The sequence below is a fragment of the Grammomys surdaster genome, unplaced genomic scaffold, assembly GCF_004785775.1.
Source record: "Grammomys surdaster isolate TR1022 unplaced genomic scaffold, NIH_TR_1.0 259, whole genome shotgun sequence".
NCBI classification, from domain to species: Eukaryota; Metazoa; Chordata; class Mammalia; order Rodentia; family Muridae; genus Grammomys; species Grammomys surdaster.
In genome coordinates this window covers 1,966,913-1,977,460 of record NW_021604700.1, presented here as the reverse complement: position 1 = coordinate 1,977,460, position 10,548 = coordinate 1,966,913, and the positions used below count along the sequence as shown (strand labels likewise).

General features: G+C 40.3%; 1 protein-coding gene across 1 annotated transcript in view; it reads left to right on the top strand.

Annotated features, from left to right (window-relative positions):
- The window catches only part of Rnf2 (ring finger protein 2), a 29,961-nt gene that overhangs the window by 11,691 nt on the left and 7,722 nt on the right, over positions 1-10,548 (top strand). The window contains exon 2 of the mRNA XM_028775751.1: positions 9,828-9,916. Coding sequence (XP_028631584.1) covers positions 9,830-9,916 — 87 coding nt within the window. The 5' untranslated portion in view covers positions 9,828-9,829. The remainder of the gene's footprint in view (positions 1-9,827; positions 9,917-10,548) is intronic.

The window sequence follows — 10,548 nt, the reverse complement described above, 5'->3', positions numbered from 1 at the left end:
CTCCCGTGCACTGGGTGGCAGCCATGCACACAGTCAGGCTGAGGTAAATGTGGCCTCCCGTGCACTGGGTGGCAGCCATGCACACACAGGCAGGCTGAGCTCCTGACTCGGCTCATAGTGAGTGAATGCCCTGAAACTCTCATCTTGCTGAGTGCTGTTCTTGCTTATTATTGTCCTGCCTTCTCTCTTCAAGTAATTGTTTAGTTACCCTTCTCCAAGAAGGAGTCTTTTCCTCTAGAGAGCCTTGTCTGATTTTTTTTTTTCCTCTCTTATTTGACTATGCCTTTGTGCCCTTACAATGATTATCAAGTTGTGTGAAAGCATATATTGGGAGCTCTCCTGTCCATTAGCTGGTAAGTAGACTGTAAGAGGTTTCCTGTCACAGTGAACGCTTCTAGTAATGTTTACTCACTGTTTTTACTATGGATCTGCTAACTTAAGATCCTTAGGCAAAGGGACAGGAAGAAAATCAGACTGCGACTGAGATCACTAGGACTGACCATTGCAGGACCTTGATAGCTGAATTCTGAAACCATAAAGAAAGACGGAGCTGCCAATAAAGTATCTTTGTGTATAGGCTTAGCATTAGAGGGGATGATATGATTGGCAGGAATATAGTAGGATACTGTATGCAGACTAAGTACTATGTTATGTCTTTAAAATATTTATTTTCCTTATAACGATTAACTTAATTGTGGAGAGTATGAAAAACATTAAAGGATCTACTGGTATTCAGAAAGTTAATACTGAATAATAAAGATTTGGAAAGTCAATCTGAATAGTTTTTTCTCTGTGTTCTATAATACACAAAAGAAATATTCAAGTCAAAAGTACTAGCTAACACAGTAATTTAGGTGAGTATTCCAGATGTTTTGTGCAATAAGCTTTTCAATTGAAAAGGAACACCTTCTTTATGTCTTTGGGAGCTTACAGAGGTTGGTGTCTGGTTTACAGACACAGCTTTAGATTACGGTGCTGAAAGTGGTGACAGGTTCTGCCTGCACTGTCCCAAGATGGCTGTTTGGGTTGCCTACTTTGAATTTCTTACTCTTCCCTGATTTGAGTACATTTCTAAAATCCAACATCTCTCCTGTAAGCAAGCATTGCTTTAATAAAGGAAGAAATTCTTTGCTCATTTACATGTTACATAATATAATGCAAGAGGTAAGGGAAGGATTTAGAGATGGGAGAATGGATTTGAAGTGACCTTTATTTTGCTCTATTCAGAAAGGATACTAACCATGGGATAAAAGTGATGAATGTCTTGTTAAAAATAGAGAAAGCTCTGTTTTCTTTTGTAGCAACTTAACTGAGCATGTCTCAAACTAATGAAGGAAAATGGGATAATGTAGAAATGATAATTCCTGTTTATGGTACAAAACTAGAAAACTAATATGCTGCATAGTTTTAAGCACTTTTTGTGGGGAATTAATATGATTGGTGTGTTACCTTTTTTTTTTTTTTTTTTTTTTAGTTTTTCGAGACAGGGTTTCTCTGTGTAGTCCTGGCTGTCCTAGAACTCACTCTGTAGACCAGGCTGCCCTCGAACTCAGAAATCCGCCTGCCTCTACCTCCCAAGTGCTGGGATTAAAGGTGTGCACCATCACTGCTGGGTGGTGTGTTACTTTTGGCAGGTGTGATGACTGAAAAAAATATATACACATTACAGTCTCTGAAGGTATAAAATGTTTTCTTAGAAAGAGAGGGGGCCTTTGCCTGTGTAATTAAATTAATAATTTTGAAATGGGGAGATTATACTGGATTACTCAGGTAGGCTTGAAATGTCAGCACATGTTCTTATAAGAGCGGGCCACCAGTGCTGGAGAAATGGCTCAGCGGTTTAGAGCACTGCCTGCTCTTCCAGAGATCCTGAGTTCAGTTCCCAGCAACCTCATGGTGGCTCACAACCATCTGTAATGTGATCTGATGCCCTCTTCTGATGTGTCTGGAGACAGCTACAGTGTACTCACATACATGAAATAAATAAATATTAAAAAAGAGAGAGAGAGAGTGGGCCACCAAGAGATTAGGAGGCAATATGACTACAGAAACCAAGATTGAAATGATGTGGCCATGGGCTGGAGAGATGGCTCAGCAGTTAAGAGCACTGACTGCTCTTCCAGAGGTCCTGAGTTCAAATTCCGGCAACCACATGGTGGCTCACAACCATCCGTAATGAGATTGGATGCCCTCTTCTGGTGTGTCTGAAGATAGCTACAGTGTACTCATAAATAAAATAAATAAGTAAATCTTTAAAAAAAAAAAAAAAGAAATGATGTGCCCACACACCAAAAAATGCATTTGTCCAAAGTTGCCATCAGTAACAGATGCTTCCATATAGCCCCTCCTCCCACCGTGTGCTTTGTGCAACCCAAGATAGATAGGAATGTGGGCCAATAAAAAGAAAATCATAGATTTAAACAGATGAAAAGTTCAGAACTCAATTCTACTATTCTCCAGTGTGAAGTTTGTAGATGACAGTGTCATAAGGTCAGAGAGAACAACCCTGCTATAACACCTTGGTTTGTAGAATTGAAGCAGAATGGCCAGCTTTCAGACCTGTGAGAAAATATGTTCAAAATATTATTTTGAAGCAATAAATGTACAGTAATGTCTTTTGAAAGCTAGAAAATACTAATACAGCAGTTATTCTTCAAAGTATAAATGAGCATTTCTAGTAACCTCATTTACCCAGATTCCTTCCATTTTAAGGACTTGTGATTTATTGCTTCCTTATTAGGCTGTGGTTTTATTTCAGATGCTGTAAATAGATTTCATAATTTATATAATGAAAGCACCTGGCAAACATTCATAGACACGAAACTCTTGAAAAGGTAGCTCAGAATAAGCTACAGGTGTTCTTTTTAAAAAATACTTTATTCAGTTTAGTAACTCCCTTGCATCTGTTTATTCTTATACCACCTCTTGCCTGCACATCTGCAATTTTATGATTTTTTTGGCCTTTATTGTAGAAAGAAGTACTTGAGGCTCTTAGCTAAGAACTGAGTTCTCTATTTACTCATCCAACAAGTGTCAGGGTCCCACTTCAGACTAGTTTCTTTACTCAGAATTTAACTAAAGAATGAAGGCCATCTGGGTTCTCTGTGCTGTTAGCCTAATGTCCATTCTGTTGGGTAGCATCGCACTGAGCCTGTGTTATCCTTATCTCAAAGATTGAGTTTGGAAGTTGAAGGAATAATCCAAGGAGCCAAGTGCTTCAATTAGAAAGAATCTATACTCAGCTATTTAACATACATTGTTCTGAAAACCAGTATTTTCAAAAATCTGTTACTGTTCTTAATGCCTGAATTAAAGGATAGTAGGAACCACATTCTGTATTATGGGATGACAAACTTTGTGTGTGTGTTTTCATACTCCCTTGAAAGTAGATACAAGACTCAAGACTCCTGGAGTTGAAGCAGGTTAATTATTGCAGCAATCTTTAGTTCCCTTTGTCCCAAGTCCCAGTGCAATGCAATGAGAATTGACAATTTGGTAGACAAGAAATCAGGTCCATTTCCTTCCCTAACAAAAGGGCAGTCAGCTTTGATCTCTAATATAAACAGATTCTCATTGGAAACAGAATGCGTTCTTAATCTTTAGAATGTAATGAATGTTTCTATGCAGGAAAATTAGATGAGGTGTAGGAATTATAACCCCTCAATGTGTGTAGTCTGGAATTTCATCCTTAGAGAGTTTTTGTTGTTGTTAATAATAGATTTCTCCCCGCCCCTCAGAAATCCCTGGATATGCAAAACATAAAAGTGTTTCTTTTTATGATTAAATCTTGTGAGCTTCTTCTCCTTTTTAGTACCTAGTTTGATTTGATAAAATATTTCATAGATTAAAAACTTAGGGATGTTTTTATATAGTTTCTAGAATAGTTAAGGTAATACCAACATGTGTCATTTTGGTAACAGCAATAATCTCAGTCGTTGTGGGGTTGTCAGGCTAAAAAATCCCTGGCCCTTGTTATCACTAATACTAATTCCCAGTGTGCTTGTCAAAGAGGTCCTCTGCCTTGTGTGATTTACAACCTCCCACCCACTCTACGGCAAATTGCTTGTGCTCTTACCTAATTCCTAGGTAAATTACTTAGGTAATGCATTTTGGTGAAGTCACAGACGGAGGGGGGTGTTCTTGTCAATGGCTAGTTTTTCCAGTTACAGTAGGAAAAGAATCCTGTTCCACTATCTCCTGAGTATAAAGTACTTTATTTTGCATTCAACTTGTTTTCCAGTAATCAGTTAGGGTGTGATTTCTTGATGATATCCTGAAGGAAGAATTGATGGCTAATGTTGGTTGTCAACTTAAGTGGCCTGAAAGATGCTGCTTGGAGTTTTTTTTAAGACGGGGGGGGGGAGGGGGGAGGGGGTGTCTTGAAAAAAAGGTAGCAGCCTTCTGGGAGATCCACCTGCCTGTCTCCTCAGTGCAGGGATCAAAGGTGTGTGCTACCACTGGCTGTGAGATGCTCTTTTAGTTAGGTGTTTATCAGTTACTTGGAAAAGAGAGGAGAAAAAATGTATTTAGTCTGTTGGTTGGTTGGTTGGTTGGTTGGTTGGTTGGTTGGTTTTCAAGACAGTCTTGTATATCATTGACTTTCCTGGAACTTGCTGTGTAGACCAGGCCGTCCTTGAACTCACAGAGATGTGCTTGCCTCTGTTTCTGGAGTGCTGGGACTAACGGGGGTGTGCCGACACCACCTGGCAAGAGGTACTTATTTCATGATAATCTTGAAGAAGAAGGAAACATTAGGAGCTGGGCACAAGATGCAGTCTTTCAGAGCACATTCCTAATGACCAGCTTTCTACAGTTGGGCGTCAACTCCTGGTCTCTCCCATCTCCCAGAAATACTATTGATCAGATTATAAAGTCAAGACATTGACCTGTTGATTAGATCAGGAGCCTCACAGCCCAACCACTTTTGATTATTGGATCCACAAGTTGGGCACCTATATAGGCATAGGAGCCTTTTGAGGTGGTTAGTGCCCATTAATATGTTTACATTTTTGGTTTTACACATCAGTTAAGAAGGAGTAACTTCAAGTTTGTGTATTGTGTACTTCTGCTTCCTGTTGGTTGTACACCTGGGTGCAGGCCTGAGAGTTTTAGCCCAGCCTCACTTTGAGCCCCAGCTCGTGGCTTCTTAATGAGTGAGTCAAGTATGACAAGCAGCTGCTGAATCTTGGCCCCTGCTTCCACAAGCTGAACCCTCTGACATTATTTCCCTTATGTGATGGACTGGATCTCCTGAACCATGGGCCAGAATAAATGCTTCTCCTAAGCTGTTCCTGTCTGGTATTTTGTTGTAAGAACATAGATGTAAATACAACCAATTAAATTTGTGCGATACACATTGTCAAAGTAAACACACTCTAAAAGGGAGGGGTAAGCGATTATCTAAGAAGAAATGGCTAAAGCAAGATTAGAATTCAGCAGGATAGCATTAAATCCTCTAGGCCCACATCTAGCTTCTGGGGCATGTAGTGTGGTTTGGGCTCCCCAGTATTGGACAGTGCTGCCTTTACATCCTTTTGTCCCACATGGTCTAACTCTCAGGCATGGACTTTCCTTGAGCTACTTGCAGCATTCTTCTATAGCTAGATGGCCCATTTCCCAGGCAATTCCAGTATCTCAGGATTCCATACTTTGTCCTTTGTGGGGCTGCCTGCAGAGATTCTGACTCTGCCACAAATTGATCACTTAGCCACCTAGGCCTTCCTTTGAAATTTTGAAGATCCATGGACCCTGTAGTGGCTGTATTCCGCATGCATACCAAGGCAGCTCCATAGAGTGCTCAGCTGTGTTACAAGCTTTATCTGTGTCTGGATTGCCTTAGACCAGTGGTTCTCAACCTCCTAATGCTTCGTTCGATACTTTAATACAGTTCTTAATGTTATGATGACTCCTGTCTTAGAGTTTTACTGCTGTGAAGAGACACCATGACAATGATAACTCTTATAAAGACAACATTTAATTGGGGCTGGCTTACAGAGGTTCAGTTCATTATCATCAAGGCAGGAACATGGCAACATCCAGGCAGGCATGATGCAGGAGGAGCTAGCTGGGAGTTCTACATCTTCATCTGAAGGCTGCTAGCAGAATACTGGCTTCCAGGCAGCTAGGATGAGGGTCTTAGTGCCCATGCCCACAGTAACACACTTACTCCAACGGGGCCACACCTCCTAATAGTGCTACTCCCTGGGCCAAGCATATACAAACCATCACAACTCCCAACCGTAAAATTATCTTGTTGCTACTTTATAACTGTATCTTTTTAATTTTTTTTTTGTTCGTTTTTGTTTTTCGAGACAGGGTTTCTCTGTATAGCCCTGGCTGTCCTGGAACTCACTCTGTAGACCAGGCTGGCCTCGAACTCAGAAATCCACCTGCCTCTGCCTCCCAAGTGCTGGGATTAAAGGTGTGCGCCACCATTGCCTGGCAATTTTTTTTTATCTTTTAATTTTTTTGTTGTTGCTACTTCATAACTATAATTTTGCTACTACTGTGAATTATAATATAAATCTCTGTTTTCTTATGGTCTTAGAATGACTCCTGTATAAGAGTTCTTAGACCTCCAAAGGGGCTACAACCCCACAGGTTGACAACCACTTCCTTAGGCCATGGTTATAAGTGGCCTCTGATTGCTTAGGCTACTGAACCATGGGAGAAAAAAATATCATTGTTCTTGAGGGAGTGTGGCACTACAGGGTGTCCCAAAGGAAAATCTTTCACATAAGCTTACAATGTTTGATCCTGGAGCCTGCACTGGGTACTATCTGGTCAGTTTCTCAGGTACTTCTAAAGTTATCTTTTCTGTTATCCGAATGGGATGTACTTGGTGGCCTTTTTAATGATATAATTTTAATTTTTTAAAAATTTATTTATTTATTTTCATTATATTTACAGCTTTCTGCCTGCATGTGTGCCGCAGGCTAGAAGAGGGCATCAGATCTCATTACAGATGGTTGTCAGCCACTATGTGGTTGAACTCAGGATCTCTGGAAGAGCAGACAATGCTCTTAACCTCTGAGCAGTATCTCCAGCCCAATGATGTAATTTTAAACAACACCCTCACTTCACTTCTGTAGGTGTTGCTGCTTGTTAAAGCAGGCTGATTTTGAATTTGTTATTTGCCATTTCCCCCAATTCCCTTCCCCCCTTGCCTTTTTGAACCTCACTGTCACTCTGGGTGGTTTAGAACTTGAACTCAATCTGTAGACTAGGCTGGGGAGATTCATCTACCTGCCTCTGCCTCCCCAGTGCTGGGATAAAAGGTGTGCCATCACCTCACCTGAAGTAATCTTTTTTTTTTTTTTAATTAATTTTGGATTTATTCTGTGTTTTTGCATGTGCTTATGTATGCTTCTGCCATTGTGCCAAGTTCTTGGAGTCATCTTCTTTCCACCTTGTGTCTCAAGAGATTGAACTCAGATCACCAGGCCTCAACTAACAACTGGCTAACAACTGAGTCATTTCCCTGGCTGTGAATTTGCAGTCCCTTCTGTGTGCTGGGATTGCAGGTGAGCACCACCAGGCTGTCTCATGCACACTATTGTTATCCACGCCTTTCTTATTTTCAGGGCAGATAAATCTCTTTTTTTTTGTTCTAGCTTGGCTTCTGTCAGTGTAAACTCAGCTAAAAAATAAAAATGGCCAGCAATAACAGATGCTGAATGGTGTCGTGTCTTGAAATTTTCCCTACCAAACTAATTAGTTTGTCACTGTTAAACCTAGCCTTTAATAGTTGAAACCCATAGACATTGTAGTAGGCAATGTGCTTTGGAATGTAACGTGAGTGCTTTCCAATCTGAAACTTCGTAAGCTCTGCCTTTGCTCTCTCCGTCCTGTGGATGTGTTGAACTTTGAATTCCTACCAAATTCACCCATGAAGTTCTGCTTATACTGTTGAAAACTTTTCCTAGCCAGCTTCTCTAAACTTGCAAAATTCTCCCACAAACCAGTTCCAAGAACCTAACTAATCCTTTTTACCAGGTTTTATTGCTGCAATGGTCCTGATTCCTTGGTTAGTTAGTTGTATCACTGTGGCCTAAATATCTGAGAAAATGAAGCAGAAGGATTTGCTCTGGCTTATGGTTACAGAAGTGTTCCAGTCTGTCATGGATGTGGCAGAATAGCAGCGCTTGTCATGGCAGTTATGAACCAGAGGCATCTATCTCTTTAAATAAGCATTTGTTCCTGTTTCCTGTTCCCTTTGAGAGCTTCCATAATGAAGCTATTGGTTCTCTCTTGTCATGTCCTGTGAACTTTTTGCTTTCTTCATAACCCCTTCTACAGACAACCCCCTTCTATAGAACCCTTTCTTCTGCCTGCTCAGTCTAGCCGGATGTTGGGTTCTAGTGAAATTTTTAGTTCAGATATTTTATCTTTTGGTTTTTCTCTTTGTTAAGTTTTTCATGTTGTTTGTGCATTATTCTACTGAGCCTGATGAGCATGTTTCTATTATTTTTAATTTTGTGGTATATAGAATCATGTGTCAGTTAAGCAGAGCCATTTGCTGGTGATTTATCTTCTTTTTTTTGGAATGTATTTCCCTGTGTAGTTTCTTTATGTCCCTGTATCATATTAAGCTGCTGCCTTTCTCAGTCTTCACAGGCTGGCCCTTCTGCAAGAGAAGACTCTGAGGCCTCTCTGATCTGTTCTAGTCTTGCCTGCTTTGTTTGTCCTGGACAGCTGGATGTGTATTTCAGAATCCTCCAGCACTGAAGTCAGGCAAGACTAGATATTTATTTCCCAGATATATTAGATCACTGCTTCCTGCCTCAGAGAGAGAAGCTAAGGAGCTGAGATTCTTTTCATGCACTGTTTCTATGCTGAGTTTCCATCTGAGTTGTCAGGAGAGTTCCTGCACTGCCTGGATCATGTTAGCATTTCAGAGACAGGCTGGACAGAAGCCCATTCTTTGGGTAGATCCCAGGAAAGTTGAATTATTGGGGACATACACAGTGTACTTCTTTTCCCTCCCCAGATAGAAGTTAGAAGCTAAGTTTCTCCTAATAATGATCCAATATTGGTGATTATGACATGAAGCTGTCTGGAATTTTCCTAATGTTGTCCACGTGGCTGATTATTTTGCCCTGACCAGTAAAGCTAGAGTCTTCTATGTAGCTAATGGATTGCCTCAAAGGGCATCTGTCTGATATGATTCACCTCTTAATACATTGGAGGTTAGGTTTTCTCTTTTGAACTTTCCCAGTGATAGATTCAGCTGGAACAAACTAAAAATAGGCAGATTGAAAAGAGAAAGAATATGCTTCTTTTTTTTTTTATTGGTTTTTTGATACAGGGTTTCTCTGTGTAGCCTTGGCTGTCCTGGATCTCACTCTGTAGACCAGGCTGGCCTCCAACTCGGAAATCCACCTTCCTCTGCCTCCCAAGTGCTGGGATTAAAGGTGTGCGCCACCACTGCCCGGCAAGAATATACTTCAAAGAAGGGTCTGATACATCCATTTTAGGGGAGTAATGAATGTTTCCTAGGGGGAGGAATGAGCAGGAACGCAGGCAAAGTTCCTCTGGGTTAGGGATGTAGTGTTTGGTTTTTTATTTTATTTTTTCCTTAAAAATATTTAAAAGTACTCTGCTCCTTTTTGATGGATCCAATCCCTAGGTAGACATAAGTAATGTCAGAAAAAAAACCTTGCTGTTTCCCAAGTGTTCTCAGATGTTGAAGACTGAGGGGTGTATTTTGAAGTATTGCTTTCTAAGGTATAAAGTTTAGACACCAGTTTGGGGAATACATATATATTTAGACCAATTGTTGCACTTCCTTTTCAAATACTAAAACTTTGTTTCATTTTTATTCCTAGAAATGTCTCAGGCTGTGCAGACAAACGGAACTCAACCATTAAGCAAAACATGGGAACTCAGTTTGTACGAGTTACAACGAACACCTCAGGTAATGTAATGCAGACTACTATAATTTATGGAAATAGGAGGTCTATGTAAATTGGGGTACCTTTGTAGAAAAGGAAGACTTAAAGAGAACTTAGTGGGTTGGAGAGATGGCTCAGTGGTTAAGAGCACTGCCTGCTCTTCCACAGGTCCCGAGTTCAATTCCCAGCAACCACTTGATGGCGCACCACCATCTGTAATGTGATCCGATGCCCTCTTCTAGTGTTTAAAGATAGTACAATATACTCATATACATAAAATAAATAAATAATACATCTTTAAAAAGAGAGAGAGAACTTAGCCGTGATAACATAACAGCAGTCATGCATCATGTTTGGCTGACACTTCATTCAACAAAGTTACATTCTCTGTTTAATTCCATGAAAGCATCTAACTTTTAATAGTTTAAAATGTATCATTTAGCCAGACAGTGGTGGTGCACGCCTTTAATCCCAGCACTTGGGAGGCAGAGGCAGGCGGCTTTCTGAGTTGGAGGCCAGCCTGGTCTACAGAGTGAGTTCCAGGACAGCCAGGACTACACAGAGAAACCCCGTCTCAAAAAAACAAAACAAAAACAAAAAAAAATTAAAAAAAAGAAAAGAAAATTAAAAAAAAAGAAAATTAAAAACATTCTTT